This window comes from Mixophyes fleayi, chromosome 1 (genome assembly GCF_038048845.1).
Source record: "Mixophyes fleayi isolate aMixFle1 chromosome 1, aMixFle1.hap1, whole genome shotgun sequence".
In the NCBI taxonomy this organism is placed as follows: Eukaryota; Metazoa; Chordata; class Amphibia; order Anura; family Limnodynastidae; genus Mixophyes; species Mixophyes fleayi.
Window position 1 is genome coordinate 185,777,945 of NC_134402.1, and position 22,811 is coordinate 185,800,755.

Below are 22,811 nucleotides of genomic sequence, written 5' to 3' on the forward strand. Positions count from 1 at the left end.
GAACCGCTCCGCTGCGCAGTGGAACGCACTGTGCGTTCCATCCACATACCGGAAGTTCGGCATTTGGAACGCATATGCGTTTCAAGTGCCGTCAGAGGAAGCAGGAAGCCGCTCAGCCACAGCTACAGTGACCGCTCGGCCAACGCTACAAACAACACCCGGGAAGCAACTTCTACACATAAGTATATAGCCTACCCACAACCTCCGCCAGGAAAGACACCCCCATCGAATAACTACTCTTATAAGAGCATCTAGGGCAAAAGCATTTAACGCATCTCTCATACACCCACCTACTTAGTACCTACCCTAGTCACACACCCACATACATAAGTCTCCACCCAACCACACCAAACATACAGTAGATTGCCTACACGACACATAGCACCACATCACATCTGGGCAACCCCCGCTCAAAGACACATACCATCCCATTCATCATCTCCACCACTCACCAACAAAATACCTAAGAGCTAAACACAGAGAGCTAAAAACAGGCAGCAATACTTTCACTACCATACTGCGAGCTCTAAACACTGACAAAAATACAGGGCTATAAACACCCCTGTCCGGCCTAACCTCCAGAGATATAGACACTGAGGAAGCATAGGGCTATAAACACCCCCGCCCGGCTATACCACCAGAGCTATAAGCCACTCACCACACTGGTAACGGTACCACCATCACAACAATATACACCGCATTAGAGCTATAAACTAGGCAAAAGGGCTATAGACGCAGAACTGCAAAATAAGCTATAAACAAATGCTAGCACATAAGCATCTAAGTATATTGTCTGTACCGTCCACTGTGTTCTCTCCCCCTTCCACCCTCCCGCATCCCTCTTTTTCTCCACCCCAGGTTGCGCCACGTCAGAAACAACGAAAAAACCAACAAGCTCGGGAACTGGAACACCCGGAATATCCGTAACGGCAGCAACAACCCCCAAGAAACCCACATCAAGCGCAGATGTCCAAGGTAAGCTCCCTCAAAAGAGTCTCTACCACCTACTCGCAGTTACCGTATATGGTTGCTCAGAAGCAGATCCGCTTACTATGTTGTAACATTGTTGCATTTATTTGCTGTAAGTGTGTCCTATATGGTATTTTAATTGGATGTCAATGCTTGCAAAAGTGCAGTAATGTTGGTAGTTAATAATAATGGAAATGCTGTATTTCAAACTAGTTAAACAGGTTATGTTTTAATTTACTACAATGATCTATATTTACTGTGCTGAATCATTTTTTGTTTTTGTTTTATATCCCTCAAGGCCTTCTGGCAGTCTGATTGCTTCTACACAGAGCAAGCCTAACAAGCATGATGTTATTTTCTTTGAGAAGAATGGGCTTGTACATGGAGAGTTTACATTACCTTTTGCAAAAGGTGAAGTTCAGGTAAGTCACAAATTGGCCACGTGCCTGGTCACTAAATAAGGCTACCTAGCAAACGGTGTGTATGGTGACTAGACTAAGGGTGGGTAAACACTGAAGTATTTTCCGACCGACGTGTTATCTACAACGATTTCACTAACGACTGAAGGTTTGATAACTCGGGCGATTCATGCTTACACACTGACACGATTTACCTCCAGATCTGTGCTCATCATCATCAGCTATTTATATAGCGCTACTAATTCCGCAGCGCTGTACAGAGAACTCGCTCACATCAGTCCCTGACCCATAGGAGCTTACAATCTAAATTCCCTAACATACATACACACACACACACACACACACACACACACACACACACACACACACACACACACACAAACACAAACACACACACACACACACAGAGTAGGGTAAATTTGATAGCCGCCAATTAACCTATTAGTATGTTTTTGGAATGTGGGAGGAAACCGGAACAAACATGGGGAGAACATACAAACTCCACGCAGATAAGGCCATGGTCGGAAATCGAACTCATGATCTCAGTGCTGTGAGGCAGAAGTGCTAGCCACTAAGCCACCGTGCTGCCCATCTGGTCCTCTAGTGGATTAGAGAATGACAGCAGAATAGTCACTCATTTCTAACGCACTGATTAAAGCCGCCTTGTTATAGCTATCCACATGTCCTTACGAATTTCGTTAGCTTCCGTGACTCCGAAACTAAATTTTCAGTCTCGGAATGAATGAACAAACTATTACATCTACAGCACTCTCTACATTTAAGTCACAAGGACGTGTTCATTGCCTGCATTGGCTGAAAAGACCACGACACTGTAAACCCTATTGGATCGTGAGTGCATACACACTACATGATCGGAAGATGCTTTGAACGAGATTATTAAACAGTATGACCAACCAAATTAAATGACATTGAGCACTTGAACGATTGTTGTTCATAATGTGGTTGTACACACCAACGCGATATGTGGCCGAGTGGTAGTTTATCTGGTGATTGGCCTGATAAATTGCCTGAAAGACCTCCAGTGTGTACCTAGCCTTATTCATTGAGATTGTTTGTTTGAAGTACTACGGCAGGAGAAGAAACCATTTCAATAGAAGCACCACCGCCTCTAAATTTAGGAGATAACAATGAATTTAAATCCCCTATACATTGGAACTAGGCAAGTAGTCTGGTAATAGTACAATGATGTGACTAACAGACTATATTCCAAATGTTATGTCCGTTTTACTTTAGTGGCTTCATAGACATCATAGCAAGTCTATTTGGTTGTTGCTAATTAATTCCAAGATCTATATGATAAGATGTTTGATGTTTTTAATATACATATAAATATAATTTGTAAGTTAGGATAGGGCGCACAAGGGGAGGGGTTTGAATTTCCGGATATCTGAGTAACAAATGTGCTTTCTAAACATTCATAAATAACAAAACATCAGATATGATAAAAAATGTTAATAATCACAATGCCAGATGATCGCAATGTAAATGTCCAATGGCCCAGGATAAAAAGAGTGGAAGTCCAAACGAACACCATGTGCGTTCTGTTGCAGGTTCACACGGTCCGCCACATAATCCTCATGCACTCAAACAACATGAAAAAACATATATCCTCCAATGGTGTAGTACTTCAATGTTTAACATTTATTGAACACTGATTAAAATTCACTTACATTAAGTAAGGGAAGATGTGCGCATCAAGGTATCTTTAAAACGAAGTAGGAATCCTGCTGGATACGTTACCAGCAGGATTCCTACTTCGTTTTAAAGATACCTTGATGCGCACATCTTCCCTTACTTAATGTAAGTGAATTTTAATCAGTGTTCAATAAATGTTAAACATTGAAGTACTACACCATTGGAGGATATATGTTTTTTCTTGTTGTTTGAGTGCATGAGGATTATGTGGCGGACCGTGTGAACCTGCAACAGAACGCACATGGTGTTCGTTTGGACTTCCACTCTTTTTATCCTGGGCCATTGGACATTTACATTGCGATCATCTGGCATTGTGATTATTAACATTTTTTATCATATCTGATGTTTTGTTATTTATGAATGTTTAGAAAGCACATTTGTTACTCAGATATCCGGAAATTCAAACCCCTCCCCTTGTGCGTCCTATCCTAATTTTCTGCATTTGTATTTATCCCCTTGTGGAAACGTAGTAGGTGTTTCCAAGGATTTGGGCTGCATTCCCTATTCCTTTCCCTAATTATTTAGGAGCGCAGAAAGAACACTTATATTTATAATTTGTAAGTTGTTAACTGTCTACAATTTAAACAATATCGCTTGAATTAACTTGTTGCTAGCAACTGAATAATCAAATGTTTGAGATGACCAAATACATGCTTTTGTCTAGTCTATCTAGACTGGTACATCTGTCAATTGCAACCTATTTTATATAAAAGAGTAATATACATCCATGTTTTATGATACCCTTATTTTTAACAGGTGAAAGAACTTCTGTGGAACACTGATTCAACAATTTTAGCTGTCTGGCTTCAAGACATTGAAAAGGATGGCTCAAAATCAAATACTTATGGTAAATACTATGATAAATAATATAATTGGCTTTTCCACAAGTTCATATAGACATTTAATGCAAATGAGTCTGTTTCTTTTAACTTACATAATTCCTACAGTAATTCTGTGCATGAATGTTCAAATTATTTTCAGTTTATTTGCAATTGTGTTCATTGGTGTAAGGTCTGTTTCTGAGCATGCACAGAGTTTTCACGCATGATATGCAATGCAAATGGTCGTACGTCCAAACATAAAGTAGGTCCCAAGTGTGCTTGCTTGATTGTCATCCAAACACAACAACGCTTTTATTCTTTCCACTCCATCTGCCCTTAAAGATGATCTCATATGTTCAGAAATACTATATAATAATTGTGCATTAAAATCTAGTAGACAAAGCAGCTTTATTTTTTCACAAATGTGTTTTTACACAAAATAAAAAAACCTTTTGTTAGCAAGATCAGGTTTCACCTCACCACCTATCATTTCAATTCAAGAGATGTCTCCAGCCTAAATCAGCAGTTTCATAATGGCAGCCACTGCTGGCTTGTTTAGCAGTATTTGCTGTCTCGTCAAGACACCACTTTTTATTTTGGAGCATAGGGAGAGCTGGGCTTTCTATAGGTTTTTTTTTTTGTTTTGTTTTTTTTCGGTATTGTGAGCACAAAAATGACAGCAACACTCTCCAGTGGTGTTAACATTGCTGGTGGCAGTAACAGCCTGGAGATCATTTAAGGGGATTTGATAAAAGAAGGTTTTTGTACTCCAAAATAACATAATAACAAATTTACACTCCAATTTCTTGTTGGTCTGCCCCTTCCCTTTAGATTATAAGACCTGCCAGCAGGGACCTCTAACCTTGTGTTCTTTGGTTTTGGAACCCCAGTTTCATTTTGCACCTCGACATTCGGCCCCTTCCCTTGATCTCCTCATCTCCCTTCTCTTAGCATCTCTTTCACTAACTCTGACTCTGTTACCCACACTCCTGGGCACAGGTTCATTTCCCCACCTCTTCTCCTTCCCTTTAATAGTTTCTAAGTGTTCTCTGATTCACTCATACCTCGTGGATCTGTGTAAAGTTGATATTTTAACTGCACTGTTTGGTGTACTTTCCTGTATGCTAAGTTATGTTTTGTCCTTTGATATTTGTATGTGACTGAATCCTAATTCTTTGTGGCACCATATAAATAAAGGATAATAATAAATATAAACTTTCAGAACTGAATCACTGAGTATAATGGATGGGACTGCAGTTTCCTCCAGATGGAATCAGAGAAATGGATTTCATGGATTTAGTGTTCTCCTCCTTGCCATCTGGATGACACTGCTACTATGGGCATGTTCCAGAGATGCTCCTAGGGGAGGGAAGGCTCAGACAAAGCTGAATGCAAATCATTTTGTCCAAAGCTAGCCTCTTTGCAACCAAAAACATGAAAACGGTAAAAGTGTGGACGGTGGACTAGGTGGCTGCACAACATAGCTATTTGGCTGATACCTTGCTGCCCAGAAGGCACTCACTGATGCAGTGGAGTGAGCCAAATTCTTTTTTGGAACCAGTTTTCTGGAGTTTAATTGTCAAAAATCATCCAAGTGCTCAAATCGTGGAAGCTGGGGGGCACAAAGTCCCAAGTTTAGCTCCCATGTTGCTGTTAGTGGGAAATAGGGAATGCATAAAACCCCTAACTGATCCGGAGTCAAATTATTTTGAACACAGACAGGGCAGAGACCTGAACCTAAACTCTGAGTCCGCTGTCAAGCAGAAACAAAAGAAACTGGATATCACGGTGGCTAAGTGGTTAGCACTTCTGCCTCACAGCACTGGGGTCATGAGTTCAATTCCTGACCATGGCCTTATCTGTGTGGAGTTTGTATGTTCTCCCTGTGTTTGCGTGGGCTTCCTCCGGATGCTCTGGTTTCCTCCCACACTCCAAAAACATACTGGTAGGTTAATTGGCTGCTCACAAATTGACCCTAGTCTATGTGTCTGTCTGTGTGTGTTAGGCATCTTAGACTGTAAGCCCCAATGGGGCAGTGACTGATGTGAGTGAGTTCTCTGAACAGCGCTGCGGAATTAGTGGCGCTATATAAATAAGTGGTGATGATGATGAACTGAGAAACCTGAAAGAAATGTGAAAAACTTCTTGCTCACACCAAACACATGTTTTTCACACCCTGTGATAATTCCAAGCCAACACCTGCTTTCTTGCCTTTGACATGGTCCTGTTATCTTTCTCTGAAAAACCCTTGGATCTCAAGATATTGGCTTCAACAGCCATTAAAGCCAGGAGATGAAGGCCCTGGTGTACAAATGGAGCCTGAGACAGAAGATCTTCTTTTACAGGAAGCCTCAATCCTTAGAATGTACAATGATCTTCTTGGCCAGTCTAGAGCCACTAAGATAACTGTGACGTCCTCCTTTTTGGCTTTCTCGAGAACACGAGGAAGCATTAGATTTGATAGAAGCAGATACCTGTATCTCCACGACTAATATGACGTCCAATAAACATATCAGAGGGTCCTTGGTACTGGAACATATTGCTGTTCCGAGAAAAAACATGTATGTATGTATTTGCAGCAGTACTAAATATTTATTCCTCAAAGTTCCAGAAAGGCAGGATTAGAAAGGAACACTCTGCACAGTCAAACGGCGAATGTAGTGAGAAACGGAATAGTTACCTCACATAGTCGCAGACTTTTCTTCTACTCCCTCCGGAGGGCATGCGTCTGTTATTTACCGGTAAGAAGGATTTTTCTTTATTCCTGTCGGGGAGCAGAATGTGGATTTATATTGTACTGCCGTGGTAAGCATCATATTGGCAAAACCCCTTCCCTGGAGGACTTGTAAACGGAGTTCCGCTCTCATAAATTTGTGGGGATTGTTTCTCCGAATCTGTGAGACTATCGAAGGATTATTTGATTCTCTAATTATATATATGGAGGTCCCCAAGAGAGTATTCACTGGACTCTAGGTTTTATTGGTCCCATGTGATTTGTGTTCCTGAGCAAGGGAGCTTTACATAGCAGCCACATCATTTGACATATGCTTTCAGTTTTTATAGTATATATATTTAAGTGTTTATTTTTCAGTCTTGTGTATTAAATTTTATTTTGTTGTTATTTAGCTACTTTCCTCAGCCCCATTTATTTCAGTGTTTTCTTGTATCTTTAAGGGTTTCCAATATGCCCTAAATGAGCTGCAGCTGGAATTAGCTAATTTCAAGGATCGGTTTCTATAGCTGCATTTGATTTATTTGCCTTTCCTGTGAGAGCGAGACTTAACCCTATGGTGGCTATAAGATTGCTAGTGTAGCTGGAAAATGCATCACCTCTTCCTGACTGGAAAACACAGACTTCTGCATGGAAGTGCCTGAAAAATGACAACAAAGAAAATAAGATAATATACCCCAAAAAATAATATGGCTGCCATAAGTAGCCCCTTAAAACAGTGCCAATCTCATTGGGCATTAAGAGCGGGACTTGGAGAAGGGAGGAGCTTCAGACTTTCAATTGTTTAACTCCTGCATGCCCAGCTTCTGTGTGCCAAGCTTAACCTCCTCTAGTAGCAGTGTCTCCAAGATGGCAAGAAGGAGAAATGGATGATCACACACAGCATTCAAGTTGAACTCTGTCTGTTGCTACTGATTAACTGTGGCATCTGCAATAGAGAACAAAAATCCTTGACATTACTGCAGGGAGAACAGGGGATGTGCAAGAGAAACCAAATTTGCTTTTCTGTGCTACATCTCCAATACTACTCTTTAGGACTGGTAAAACACTGCCAACTGTAAACAATAACATGATTATAAGTGAACAATTGTATATGTTTTATGATTTATTTATTTTGATATTCATATTGTCCATTTGTAGTTCAACTTTGGGTGGTTGGAAATTATCACTGGTACCTCAAACAAAGCTTACATTTTGGATTCGAGGAAAACAAGAGAATTGTGTCCATAGCATGGGACCCTGAGATCTCCTACAGACTTCATGTTGTATGTGCTGGATGGCAGTACCTCCGCTATGACTGGTTCTGGAGCACAGACCGTAGCGGTGGGCAAGGTCCAGGAGAACAGGCCGATGTGGCAGTTATTGATGGTGGTAAGTTTGTTTGCAGTATTCCTTTTTTTTTTTTTTGTTCTCCTGGTTGTCGGTCACAAGAATCAAAATTCACGGCAGTTTTTAACTTATTTTTTTTTGCTCAGTTACATTGTAGTAGTAGTAGGGAGCTGTTGAAGTAAACTATCTTACAGCTGCGCTAAACATAAACTCATCAGTTACATATAAATTGAAAAGTAGTAATAGTACAGTACAATCTCTAATCATGTAATGCAATGGTGTTCTAGTGTTAATTTATTATGTTTAAAGGTTACAGTAAATTTGTGAAAACTCGGCCTCTTTAGAAAATGAATATACAGAACATATAGCTATGTTCAGTCTGTGTGAAAGTGATTTGTATACATGTATTATGTAGATTGAGGACCCATTGAAATGTTAAAAGTACAGTTAATTAACTAACATTACCATTTCATTACATGCATTTTGGCTGTTTTGCAGATAAGGTCATGGTGACCTCCTTTGATCAGTCATTGGTCCCTCCTCCAATGTGCACATATCACATGCAGTTCCCATGTGCCGTCAATGAGGTTGCTTTCCATACAGACCCTGAGAAAGCAAGAGACCTTGCAGTTCTTGATGCTTACAATACAGTTTACATCTGCAAATATGGTATGTTTGTATAATCTTTCAGTCACTTATAGTAATGTGTTTGTATATCTATTTGCAGTATCATATATATTTTTAACTTTTATAGTGATTACCATGTGTTGTTATTTTGGCAGGAATTAATGCAATTAAAGATTCAAGCATAAAAATAGTAGGAGGAAATGGATATAAAGCATCCACTATGACTCCTCTCCTAGAAAAGAAATTCAGGTAAATTTTTGGCTCTCTTTAGTGTATGGTCAGTGTCTTTGTCTGGTGCGTCTGGTATTTTATTAATGTTGTGATCTATTTCCGTAAGATCATGAACCCCATTTTAGTTTTATGCTTCATGGAAGCCGATTCCCCTCTCACAAATCAGCCTCATAAAACGTTGATTTTTTTTTTTTCTAGTATTAGTTATGTGATTTGAGCATTAAAAGCTGTAGGGCCAGTTACTAACATTGCATTTAGGTGCACTTATTGAATTTGTGCTAGACAGATAAAAAGCCAATTGCTGACTGGTAGCTGTGTTCAAGTGACAATTTTGCACTCAAATGCTATGTTTGGCTAGGTACACACTGAAGATTTTTCCGACCTACGTCTTATCAAACGATTGTACCTACGGCTGAAGGTCCGTTCAGTCTGACGATTCATGCATACTCACTGACACGATTTACCTTCAGATGTGTGCTCTTCATCTGGTCCTCTAGTCTTCAAAGAATGACAGCACAATATTCATTCATTCATTCTTGTCACATTGTCACACTGATTAAAACCGCCTTGTTATAGCTATCCACATGTCCTAACGATGAATTTTGTTAGCTTCTGTGACTCTGAAACGGCACATTCTGTCTCGGAACGAACAAATGAATTATTCCTTCTACAGTAGTCTCTCTACATTTATTCACTGGTACATTCATTGATAGCATCGGCTGAAAAGAGCCAAACTCTATGGAGATCGTGAGCATGATCGTTAGGTGATTGGTCGGAAAATATTAAACAGTACAACCAAATGAGCCGACAATCGACACTTTGAAATGACTTTCGACCATTGTGTCACTATACACACTAACCCAACTTCCGACCGAACAATCGTATGTCTGCTGATTTACCCGATTATTGGACAAAAACGCTAAAGTGTGTACCTAGCCCTAGTAAATGAGTCTTCCTGGCTTGCTCTTCTTTCTTTTTTTAGCATCTAAATAACTCTGCTTCAGTTTGGTGTGTCATTCATCATTCTGCATTACATATGATTAACACACCAATATTTATGTATGTAAATGATCTGAAACGTTTGTATGTATGCTATGTTAAACAAATGTTTAATTGATTCCATGACAAAAATTAGATCAATGTTATTTATGATTATTATTTTCCTTATTTATATGGTGCTAACATACTCTGCTGTATTTTACAGTAAATATGATTTGAGCTTAACAAAGTGATAAATCTAACATTTGTGTCTATTTTAGTGTAATGATTATAACATTATTTTGATTTATTTTTCATTTGTAGAGTTCAAGCACCAACAGGCAACACACAACCTCTTTACTTTCGCCATCTAACTTGGGTGCAGGATGATACTTTCTTGATTGTTAGCCAAGGAGAGTGTTCTTCTCAATCCACTATTTACCACATCGCAATGCCTGTGGAAGATGGCCTGGTTATTAATCTCCAGTAAGTAGCTGTGGTTTATTATTAGTTTCTGACAGTAGGTTGTGATCTATAAAAGGAACATTGACCATTTATGAAATAAAAGTTGGTTCTTGTCTGCTGCAGTTGTAAGGAGATGTTTATGTTGAATAAACTGTGTGTTGAATGTTACTGCTGGGCTCCTCTCTGCATCCCCCAACCACTACACAACATATTGGTAACGAGAATGGCCCCTTTTTTTTTCTTTATTACTGTGTACACCTACACCTGCCTTTTACTGTGTGGCGTAGAGTGTTTGAAAACGACTTGCTTGCAATTAATGATACAGATCTCTCAGAAACCAGAAATTGTGCTTTACTGATCCACTACTTTATTGGAGAAGGCCAGTACTTTTATTGCAAACTTCCTTTAGTGAATGACAAATATGTAACTGCTCCCACAGCATTTAAAGACGTTTTTGTGCCCAACGTCAATGTTGTAGCTGAGAGTTATAAGTTTTGCCGGCGCATCCAGTGACAGAACAGTATATTGCTACCTTGAGGGAGATGTGAATTTGGTTACATAGTCTCAAAACATTTTATCCGCTATCTTGTGTTAATAAACCAGCTCTTTTTCCTAACACTGCATGGGAAAAACTTGCTATTGACACTATTGGACCGTTCAGCAATGCACCTCTCGATTGCTGTTTCGCTATCCCATTAATTGATTACTACAGTAAATGGCCAGAGGTTGCTTGCACTGCGTAAGTCACTTCTGCTCCAGTAAGTTCATTCCTCTCCATAGTTTTTTAACAGAGAAGGTAACTTGAAGGAGTTAATCTTGGATAATGGACCTCAATTTACTTTGTTGGTATTCCAATCCTTCAGGAGAGGGGAAATTATTATGCATTGAAGTCTTTTGTTTACTATGCTCAGGCTAATGAAGAAATTGAGCATTTCAATAGAGGTTTAAAAGAGTCTTCACACAGCTAATCTTGAAAGATATGCGTGGAAACCTTCACTAAAGACTTTCTCCAAACATACAGATCTACACATCATGCCACTACCCTGATCTCGTCTGCTAAATTATTGCACGGGAAAATAATGCATACAAAGCTGCATGTCACAGGTTTGCAGACTTTTAACTCAATGCACATTCTCCACAACAGACAGTGCACAAGGTCAGAGAAAATAAAATAAATACAAGGCATACATTGACTCTCTGTGGAGAGAGGAGAATCTTCCAGAAGGACAACCATCTCTGCAGCAATTCACCAATCAGGCCTCTATGGTAGAATGGCCAGATGAACGCCACTCCTTAGTAAACAGCACATGGCAGGCCACCTGGAGTTTGCCAAAATGCACCTGAAGGACTCTCAGATCATGAGAAACAAAATTCTCTGGTCTGATGAGACAAAGATTGAACTCTTTGGCCAGGTGTCATGTTTGGAGGAAACCAGGCACCGCTCATCACCAGGCCAATACCATCCCTACAGTGAAGCATGGTGGAGGCAGCATCATGCTGTGGGGATGTTTTTCAGTGACAGGAATTGGGAGACTAGTTAGGATAGTGGGAAAGATGAATATAGCAATGTACAGAGACATCCTGGATGAAAACCTGCTCCAGAGCGCTCTTTACCTCAGACTGGGGCGACGGTTCATCTTTCAGCGGGACAACGACCCTAAGCACACAGCCAAGATATCAAAGAAGTGGCTTCAGGACAACTCTGTGAATGTCCATGAGTGGCCCAGCCAGAGCCCAGACTTGAATCTGATTGAACATCTCTGGAGAGATCTGAAAATGGCTCTGCACCGACGCTTCCCATCCGAACTGATGGAGCTTGAGAGGTGCTGCAAAGAGGAATGGGTGAAACTGCCCAAAGATAGGTGTGCCAAGCTTGTGGCATAGTATTCAAAACGACTTGAGGCTGTATTTGCTGCCAAAGGTGCATCAACAAAATATTGAGCAAAGGCTGTGAATACTTATGTACATGTGTTTTCTTAGTTTTTTATTTTAAATAAATTTGCAAAAATCTCAAACTTTTTCACGTTGTTATTATGGGGTATTGTGTGTAGAATTTTGAGGGGAAAAAAGGAATTTATTCCATTTTGGAATAAGGCTGTAACATAACAAAATGTGGAAAAGTGAAGCGCTGTGAATACTTTCCGGACTGCACTATATATGTACATATATATTTATTTTATTCTAAAATCATGATCATTAATATGGAGTTGGGGTATGAAAACAGGCCATCCCAGGAATGTATGTCTCTGTTTTACTCTGCTCCTTTTCTTGTCTCACTGATGGATTATTTGTTCACGTGTGCCTTCTAGGGGTAAAACATATTCCATCAGGTTATAGTACCATTAAAGGGTATTTTACGGTACGTACAGAAAAACCTTTTACAGTTCTTATATTTATTTAAAAATGTGACCTGTATTTTATTTATTGCCAGTAAACGCAAATTTGAACTGCAATATCCTCTTACTTTTTTCTCTCAGACGCAAGACTGTCATGGTGGCAAATACCATAGAAATATTTATTAGTATTTTTTATTTTATTTTTCAATTTAGGCATGGTGTGACAATTAATGGGCAAGTAATCAGTATCTGTTATAGCACAAACTCCAGGACATGTGCTCTTCAGACAGCAAATGGACAAATCTGGAAGTATCTTTGGGGTGAGTACATTAATAGTTTTCCTTAAAAATTAAAGCGAATATTGTCTCATGTATATAACCTCCCATTACTTAATGTGCCGTTATTAATAAAAACAAGTTCACAGATATTAGAAAGCATGTCTGTCTATTTTAAATGTTTACCCAGTAGAAGCATGGAAGTTTCTGTGATGGGAATTTAATTAATATAGTTCTGGTTAATTCTTTCAGAAAGTAGGTGATAAATGCTGTCTCAGACTGTACGATCATAACTATAAAATCATAATAATAGGGGGGCGTGGCTAGACCGCCATACTAGTAGGCTGCTTTTCACCGGAGCTCCGTCCTATAGATGGGACAAAAAGCTTACATTGAGCTTATTCACCCCCTGAATTTGTCCAGGACACCTGTAACTCTGCTGTGAAACTGTTGTGCCTAGACAGGTGCAGTTGTGACTCGCAGGCATACCTCCGCATCACCAGTACTTTTGGCCTGGGGCCATCCCTGCGCAATTCCCGGCCTGTCTCCGTGTCCGCTCAACGGCACTGCCCCGCCCCCCCCCCCCGCTGCTATCACTTGTGCCCGCTATACACCTCACCTTCAGGAGGGCACGCGACATACAGAGGAGGCTGTCTGGATCAGCGCTGAGCCAGGAGGAGGCTCCCTGCCGCCGTTGTTCCGTGTGTGGTGGGTGCTGAACTGCGGGAAGGCGCGGTGAGGAGGCAACGGTTTTGTGCCCCCTGCGGAGGTCCCCCGTCCTTGCCTACCATCTATCTGGCCAGATTCCAGGGCTAAGGAGAAACCACGCGGACCGGAAGTCGCGGCAACCATAAGCACCGCTGGGCAGCTTCTCTTCCGGCTCCAGTTCAATTGCACAGATCCCGGGAGGCTCCAACAGGTGGCGCTGTCGCTTCAACGGGTCCCTTGCATCCTCTCTGGCCGCCTGTCAGCCTCTCTCCGCTCTGTGGAATCACTAAGAGGAGTAATAAGCTGGCCGCTTCATCGAGACCTGGATCAGTTATAGCAAAGCTTCTGAAATCCCAGCAGGTTTGCACAAGTGTGAGAAATGTTTTATCAAAAGTAGTTCTATCCAGCATAAAAAAAGGAGATATCGGTTTCCGCTCCTGGCGGCCAGCACAAGGAAGAGAGTGCAGCGCCAGCTCCCAAGTGCCTGCTGTCTAGACACAGATCTCCGCGGAGAGGCCTTACAGAGTGGTCCAGAGAATACTGAAAGATCTCAGTTACAAAGAAATGTTGCCTTGATTCTAATCTAAGTGGGTGTGGGATACATTACATTCTATTGATGTCTTGAAGTGAAGTGTCGAAAATCTTTCTATGCAGGCTGGGAAGCCATCTTTTGTTCTGCACATCTGATAGTTGCAAGCTGCGGTCCGTACAGTGATCCTTGAACGATTGTGGGTGCTCTCCACTTGCCAATATGTCTCACAAAAATAAAAAAACAAGTAGCACTCCCAAACATACCATTATAAAAGCTCTGGAAAAGGCTGGTGGCCGTTCTAAAGCGGTGACTGAAGCAGCTGATTCGGGATCGGATTCAGAAGATAATTCATCACCTGAAAATCTACTTACCCCCAAGGATGTGATTGCCATAGTCACAAAAACAATTCAGTCAGAATTGAGATCAATTGTCTCTGAGCTTCGGTCGGAAATATCGGAAATCGGTTCTCGCACTGATGTTGTTGAAAATCAGCTGGATGTAGTCTCTAAGCACCAACAAACAACAGACACGGAGATAGCTGACTTACGTGCGGAATTCTCTACTTTCAAGGACCAATTGGAAGATCTAGAGAACCGAAACAGACGTAACAACATCCGGATAAAAAATGTCCCGGAATCCATTTCTTCAGAAGCCTTGCCTGACTACTTAGAGGGCCTATTCCTCCAGATGATACCAGACCTCTCAAAAGAATCACTTAACCTGGATAGGGCCCATAGAGCCCTCCGCCCGAAACCAAATCCAGATCAACCCCCCAGAGACATAATTATACGTTTCCACTTCTTCAAAACCAAAGAACGAATAATGGCTTCAGCTAGAAATGCACAATCGATCTCCTACTCTGGATCGCACCTGCAGTTGTATCAAGATTTGGCTCCATCTACTTTGAAAAAACGAAGGGACCTTATTAATGTCACAAAAGTTCTACGCAACCACTCAATAAAATATAAGTGGGGCTTCCCATTCCAGCTAATTGTCTCAAAAGATGGCCGGAGCCACTCGGTGAGAACCCCGGAACAGGGTCTTGACCTGCTCAAGCGTCTTCACCTTATCCAGGACTCTGATCCTTCTACTTCAGCTCCTCCTCCGCAGCAGAAAACTTCGGCTCCGACTCCATCTTGGCAGAAAATGTGATTCTTGTACATAACCTGACTCCAGTCTATTCGCTATATTAAGATCTCCTCTTCGTAAGGTTGGAGTAATTATATTGTCTTAACTATGACTATGGTTGTTAATACGTAATTAGCTTAATACTTTATTTACATTTATTGTGTACACTTCTTTAGAGTTTATACAAAAATGGATTATAGGTCTTCGCTATTTTCACAGATTAAGTAACTATTTGATATAGGTATTAGTAAACAGTGACATTAACTAATTCCGTTCCAGTTGTGAGATATAATAATAGTCACGGAGTCTTAATTAATTTATACTAGTACTTACTCCGGGTTTTCTCGTGTTCCGGAACCTATATAGAATATGTTTACAGTTCTTGTTTATAATGTTGAAATGTTCTTTTTGTTTGAACTGCTCTGACTTATCTCTATTTGATGTTTATATCATGCCATTTATGTCACTTCGTTCTAATAACCACCTGCGAGATCCCCTCCACCCATGCTTGTCTCACCCACACCCATGTACCTTAATAGTGAGCTAAGCACAGATCTTATTAGCTCTACACGGCTTTTCTCATGTAGTGCCACTCCCCCACTAACCATTCCACTACCAAAGAGATGGTGTCATGCAACCCGCCACATCTCTTTCATCTAGGTCCTGGATATCGTCCCGAGATCAGGACCGCCATACATTCCCATCCCCTCTTTCCTTATGTGTCTTCCCTCCCCCACATCCAACTACTAGGCTTAAATGAAGGATTCAAGCTCATTATTAAAATAAAGCTTCTCTTACACCATTATCCCCCATGAGTCTTAAAATAATATCTCTAAATGTCAACGGCCTTAATTCGCCGAATAAGCGCACAGTGGCCTTGCAATATTTTAAGAGGAAAAACCCAGATCTAATTTTCTTGCAAGAAACACATCTTAGAGACCCTCATCCCTCATTGGCTTCTAAATCTTATCCACATGCCTTTTATTCTACTACAAATACAAAACGCAGAGGTACAGCAATACTGATACATAGTAGAGTCCCACTGACTGTTGAATCACAGATATCTGACCCTCATGGTAGATATGTTATCTTGAAGGGCGCTTTGGACCAGAGTCCTGTAACCTTAGCCTCAGTATATGCCCCAAACGTGCAGCAGGGAGCTTTTTACGCAGATTTCTTTCAGCAACTATCCTCTCATGCAACTGGCATGACTATTGTAGGAGGGGACTTTAATACGATCTTGGACCCATCTCTAGATAGATCTAGCCAAACTCATATCTCCCCAGGACACTCTAAGGAGTCTAGCAGGCTGAGAGACCAATTGAAGCTTTTCAATTTGTATGATGCCTTGCGAGTCTTATACCCCTCTTCCAGAGAATACACTCATTATTCGGCCCCTCATGACCTGTATTCAAGAATAGATTATTTCTTTGTTGATCATCGGACAACCCAGAAATTGGGAGATGTCCGGGTCTTCCCGGTGTCCTGGTCAGACCACGAGGCAATTGAGTTGTCTTTGCTTTTACCACGGCTCTTGCAATCACGTCCTAAATGGCGTCTGGATGAGTCGTTACTTCTTAAAGAAGATAACATTAGTCAGATATCTCAGGCTATTACTGATTATGTTTCACAGAATGCGACCCCGGAGATATCACAGCCTATACTCTGGGAAGCCCATAAGGCTACTATAAGAGGCACCTTCATCAGAATGGCAGCGCATCAAAAGCAGAAAGAAAAAGAGCGCATCCGCGAACTCGAGCAACAGATTCAGCATGTTGCATCTCGTCACCAAACAAACCCTAAAAAGAAACTATATTTAAAACTCCTCTCACTTAGAGGACAGTTGAATCAAATACTATCAAAACAGGCGGCTAAGACTCTGTTGTGGGTTCAGCAAAAATTTTATGAAAAAAGCGACAAAGCAGATGGTATCTTGGCTCGCAAACTTCGTGCCCGCCGTACCCGCAACAGAATATTATCGGTAAAGGATTCTTCGGGTTCTCCTCTTTTTGACCCTCAAAAAATTGCACAACGGTTTAGGGATTATTATGCTTCCCTATATAATTTGTGTCCAACGATAGAAGATCCAGCCCTCCTTAAAGAAAACATTAAGAGCTACCTCCACTCCTGCCACTTACCCAAACTCAGTAGAAGTCAGCTAGCGACCCTTAACGCAGAGCTCACCCCAGAAGAAATTACTGAGGCCATTAAAACGCTGAAACGTCAATCAGCCCCAGGTCCTGACGGATTTTCTTCTTTATATTACAAAAAATTTGTGCGCCAACTGGTCCCCATGCTTTCAGGGTTATTTAGATCGATCCTAGAAGGAGGAAAATTTGATGGAGCCACCACCGGAGCAGGGATTGTCCTAATACCTAAACCAGACAGAGATCCGACGGAAGTGAGTAACTATAGGCCCATCTCCCTACTTAACGTTGATCTAAAACTTTTTGCTAAGATACTAGCAAATAGACTAGGGGCTGTTCTCCCTTCGCTGGTCCACCCGGACCAAGTCGGATTTGTTCCAGGAAGACAAGCTTCAGATAATACAAGAAGAATAATAGACTTAATTCATATAGCTAATAGTGCGTCTCTCCCTGCCTTGGTGGTTGCTCTAGACGCTGAGAAAGCCTTTGACAGAGTGGCTTGGCCATTTATCCAACAGACCTTGGGAAGCATGGGGATCCAGGGCTCCTTTTGTAAGGGGATCTCGGCACTATACCATAATCCCACAGCTTCAGTGTTAGCAAACGGCCTCACATCTACGCCCTTCAAAATAAATAATGGCACTCGCCAAGGCTGCCCCCTATCACCCTTACTTTTTGCCCTCATTATGGAACCCTTAGCTGCTAGAATTAGAAACAATACGGAAATTACGGGTATTCCCACGAGCTCCAGAGATAATAAGATAGCGCTATACGCTGATGATGTTATACTTACATTAACTAACCCACATAAATCACTGCCTAATCTTTTTGAAGAAATTTCGCTCTATAGTTCCTTATCAAACTACAAAATTAATGCGGACAAGTCGGAAATCCTAGATCTTAATATTCCTCAACACGTCACCCAGCCACTTAAAACTGCATATAATTTTCGATGGCAACACAATAAGATTAAGTATTTGGGAATATATATAACCAAGAATTATTCTTCTTTATACGCAGCTAACTTCCCTAGACTAATTAATGCAATTCGAGGCGACCTAACGCAATGGAATAAATTTCACATTTCCTGGATTGGCAGAATGGCCTCAATTAAAATGAATGTTTTACCTAGATTGCTTTATCTATGGCAAACACTCCCAATCCAGGTTCCCCTGCATGTACTTCAGCACCTTCAGCAAATGGTTTCTAAGTTTGTGTGGGCGGGGCGTAAGCCTAGAGTACGTATGCGAATACTCTCTAAACATCAAACCTCTGGAGGACTAGGCCTCCCAAATATAATAAAATATTACAGAGCTACACATATGTCACAGTGTATCTTGTGGCACTCACCCCCTCAATATAGAGTATGGACTCAGATTGAGACAGATATATTACAACTATATTCTCCGTACTCCTTACTCTGGATACCACCCCAACATAGGACAAGACGTTTAGCCCAGCTTCCAACTGCTCGTTTTTCCGTTTCATTGTGGGATCAAGTGACCAGATTCTATAAGTTGCGTTCCAACTACCCATTGCTTGTCCCACTCTGGAACAATAGAAACTTTGAACCAGGGTTAGATCATAAAATGTTTCACTACTGGTCCGCACATAATTTGCTCTTCATTTGGGATCTGGCTCCGTCGGGAGTCTTTCCTACATTCTCAGACTTACAGAGAAGATTTCATCTACCTCAGAAAATCTTCTATCAATATCTTCAACTCAGGCACCTCTATCGATCTTTAAATGCGCCCCCCCCTTCGGTTCGTTGTTCTTCATTAGACTCTCTGTGTCGCCGTTCCCCGACCACCAGAGGCTTAATCTCCACCTTGTATCAATTGATTAATAACTTTGGCCAGCCCGACAAGGACCCTCATGAGCTCGCCTGGGAAAGAGACACCGGGGAGACCCTGACTCCTAAAGAATGGTCAAAGGTGAGAGCTAATATAGCCAAGTCATCTATATCAGTTAAGATAAAGGAAAACTCTTACAAAATTTTCTACAGATGGTATTTGGTCCCCTCTCGTCTCCACTCTATCTTCCCGACTACTAGTGATAGATGTTGGAGAGGATGCGGTTTGCGGGGTACCCTGTTGCACGTCTGGTGGTGCTGTCCTAAATTACGACCTTATTGGCTTCAAATTCATAATCTCATCAAGGACATTACTCTGGTTCAGATGCCCGAGTCTCCCCTGTATTCGCTTCTACCTAGACGGCTCCCAGGCACTAGTCGCTCCTCACAAAAACTTATCAATCATATATTAAATGCTGCTAAATGTTTAATTGCCGCTCTATGGAAAAACTCCTCTCCCCCCTCTCTCCCAGCCACTATTAATAAAGTTTGGTCAGTTTATAGAATGGAAAGCATCACAGCTCATCTTAAAGACAAACCAGTGAATTTCAAAAACACATGGTCTTCCTGGACCAATTATTATGAGGCTGAGCCTCCCTTGACAACCGTTTGACGAATCTCCATTGCTCTAATAGGTTTGCCCCTTCAGGCTTAGGAGGGACCGCCTCACAAGTAGGTTGTGTAGATTCCCAAATTAAATTGATCCCTATATAGCCACAAAGGTTAATGCCTCCCTTCTTTATAGTCGATAGCATGAAACAATGAGTAAAATATCCTCCGGTTCCCCTCCCCATCCCCCCTCAAAACCTTTCCTTCCCTTATTGTTCGTCTCCCCCACCCCCCCCCCCACCCCCTGAAAAATAAAAACAAACAACATTGTTCTTTTGCATATATAACATACCGGATTCTAAGATAACTTTTCCAAATCTTTCTTACTAATGTGTGTAAAGTTTACTGATTTTCATATGTAAACATTATGTTTATACTTTTTTTTTTTTTTATTTTGGTATGTTTCAAATTCATTGTTATGTTTTGTTTTGTAAAAAACCCAATAAAAATTATTTTCAAAAAAAAAAAAAAAAATCATAATAATAAAGAGTAATTTAAAGGCAATTCCTTACGTTAATAATATTAGAAATAAAGCTTATATTTACCCAAGAAATGTGTCATCTGATTTTGTTTTATTATTTTTACCTTATAGACACTTCTGTGAATCCCACTAAAAGGTTTCTGGCTTTGTGTTTTTTTCAAAATGCAGTGCTGATGGGGAATGGGCAGCTTATAGTTACACAACAGCTCTGTGTGCAAAGATTGTGACCGTAAACTACACCTTCCATCATCCATCACAACTGCAAGCGCGAAACAATTTCCGTCTCATCCTGGTGACATCATTACCAGGGTTCCTGCAGCATGATTTCATGATTGCATTTGAGGTCTGAGAGTTTTAAGTGAGAGGTACAAGTCATACGGTCCCAAAGCTGTATTTCAGTGTCCGTTTCCTACAGCATCAAACTACACAATATTACTCCATAGTAGACTAGGCATTGCTGGGTTTTTTAAAGTAAAGTTCTCTGGTGCCATGTTGTATTAGTAAATATGTATGTTAAGGCCAAATATATTTCTCCTGCATCCAATTGGGGGACATTGGGCTATAGTGTAGTAGAAATACACGTTGGGCACTTTAAGAAACTTGTCACCTCGCCCCTTGCTCCTCCTTCTATATCCCCTTCCCGTTTAGGCTCCAATGAAGTGCCTGATGTATAGGGATGTTTTGGGGCTGCTAGACAGCCCCTGTTTAAGTTTATATTTACCTACTGTTTATTTTTTTATTTTTGACTTGGATGCTTTTGCCTCTTTTGTTCACTGAGTTACATCGGCTTCCATGGCTGCAGCTGCTGGCATCAGGATTGATTCTGCGGTGCACAGCATGGCCAGCTGTGAACTGCTTGGAGCAGCGGACTGGAGGTGACCCCTCACTGTCGCTCTTGCTTGAGGCAGCCATTAGATTCCTTAGGGGGTCAGGTAGGGGTTAGAGAATTAGTTTTAGCCCCTGCTAGGCACTGGATTGATGGTGCGGCTGGGGTAACATTTGTGATTAAGTTCACTTGTGCTGTAAAATTGTCTTTTGGGATGGTTCGGTATGGACTCTTTGGGCCTGATTCATTAAGGAACTTAAATTAAGAAGTTTCTTATTTAAGTCTCCCGGACAAAACCATGTTTCAATGCAAGGGGTGCAAATTAGTTTTCTGTTTTGCATATAAGTTAAATAATGACTGTTTTTTCAGATGCCTCATTGAGGTTCGCTTTGGTGTCAGCTTGGATTAAAAATGCTGTGGAGCGTCCCAGGTTTCTGATTATATTTCTAAAATTTTGGAGATTGAGGTTTCCCCGGACCCAATGGTTGTTATTATGCTCTCAGAATAAAGTCCTCAATAAACACAGTAATAAGCTTGTGCAAAGTATATGCGCTGCGACGCGTCTACAAATAGCTAAAGATTGGAAGTCCCCACGCCCTCCAGGCCTCCAAAGCATAACCTCTGGGGTCTGGTATATAGCCTCAATGGAATGTATCACAAGTCTCCTCCATGACAAAATCCTACATTTTCACAAGATATAGGACCCCTGGTACTCTTTCCACCAGTCTCCAATGCCTGCTACCCAGTAATCTATAGCACCTATATCTATCCGTCTTATATGCATTTTCGTGTCGGGTTTACCCCTGATACTAATGCACCCAAAGGACCCCACGGGGGTGGACGCTAATCATCCCCAAAATATTCTTTATTTTTTCTATTTCGAGATTCGTGGATCCCTGAGGGATTTGTGTGCCGGCTGCACCCCCTCCCAGGAACTCGCTTAGCCTCATTTCTCCTCTTTCTTCTTTTCACGTGAACCTTTCACTCCCCTCTTTCTCTTTTCTTCTTCCCCTCCCCCCCTCTCCCTTCCTCTAGAAGGAAGGAAAACAGAAAAATTAAAGAAAAGGAAAAGACAATACCGTGTCAAATTTCAACTTCAAATAGTTTCAATATCAATATATGAATCACTTTAGATGTTATGTTGTATCTCATCATAAATGATTCACTATTTTCTGCATGTACTGTCTTGAAACCCATGTTAACAAAAATAAAGAGTTTAAAAAAAAGCTGTGGAGCACTGGTCAGAGCAGCACCATTATCAGTCAGATGACAAGAGGTAAGAGCTCTTTCTACCTGTTAATGCTCCTAAACCTCAGATATCCCGGTTTTAGTTTTTTCCGATCCTCCAGGAGGTCGCAGGGTCAGTACTCCAGTGGTCAGTTGCTCCCATGGGTGGTTTATAAGGTGACGCCAGGCCTGGTCGGCGTCCAACTGCATTCTGCCCACCTACGGTCTGCTGCGGTGGGAGCCCGTTTTCTTCTACTCCGGGTTCAGTGGTTTCGGTCTACCACAGCTGCTTGGGTAAAGAGAATTATGGACCGGGCTACATGATCGATCTTCTCAGTTATCTTCCCAGATAGTCCTTTTCACGGGGCTTCCTGCATGTCTGACAAAGCGACTGCCTCTGCGAT

The 22,811-nt window shown here is 41.3% G+C and overlaps 1 protein-coding gene across 2 annotated transcripts in view; it reads left to right on the top strand.

Annotated features, from left to right (window-relative positions):
• ELP1 (elongator acetyltransferase complex subunit 1) overlaps nucleotides 1-22,811 on the top strand; it is a 106,224-nt gene that overhangs the window by 26,440 nt on the left and 56,973 nt on the right. For both annotated transcript variants that reach the window (XM_075204624.1, XM_075204625.1), the window contains exons 9-15: nucleotides 1,268-1,391; nucleotides 3,861-3,951; nucleotides 7,797-8,027; nucleotides 8,484-8,654; nucleotides 8,768-8,861; nucleotides 10,146-10,307; nucleotides 12,836-12,942. In XM_075204624.1, coding sequence (XP_075060725.1) covers nucleotides 1,268-1,391; nucleotides 3,861-3,951; nucleotides 7,797-8,027; nucleotides 8,484-8,654; nucleotides 8,768-8,861; nucleotides 10,146-10,307; nucleotides 12,836-12,942 — 980 coding nt within the window. The remainder of the gene's footprint in view (nucleotides 1-1,267; nucleotides 1,392-3,860; nucleotides 3,952-7,796; nucleotides 8,028-8,483; nucleotides 8,655-8,767; nucleotides 8,862-10,145; nucleotides 10,308-12,835; nucleotides 12,943-22,811) is intronic.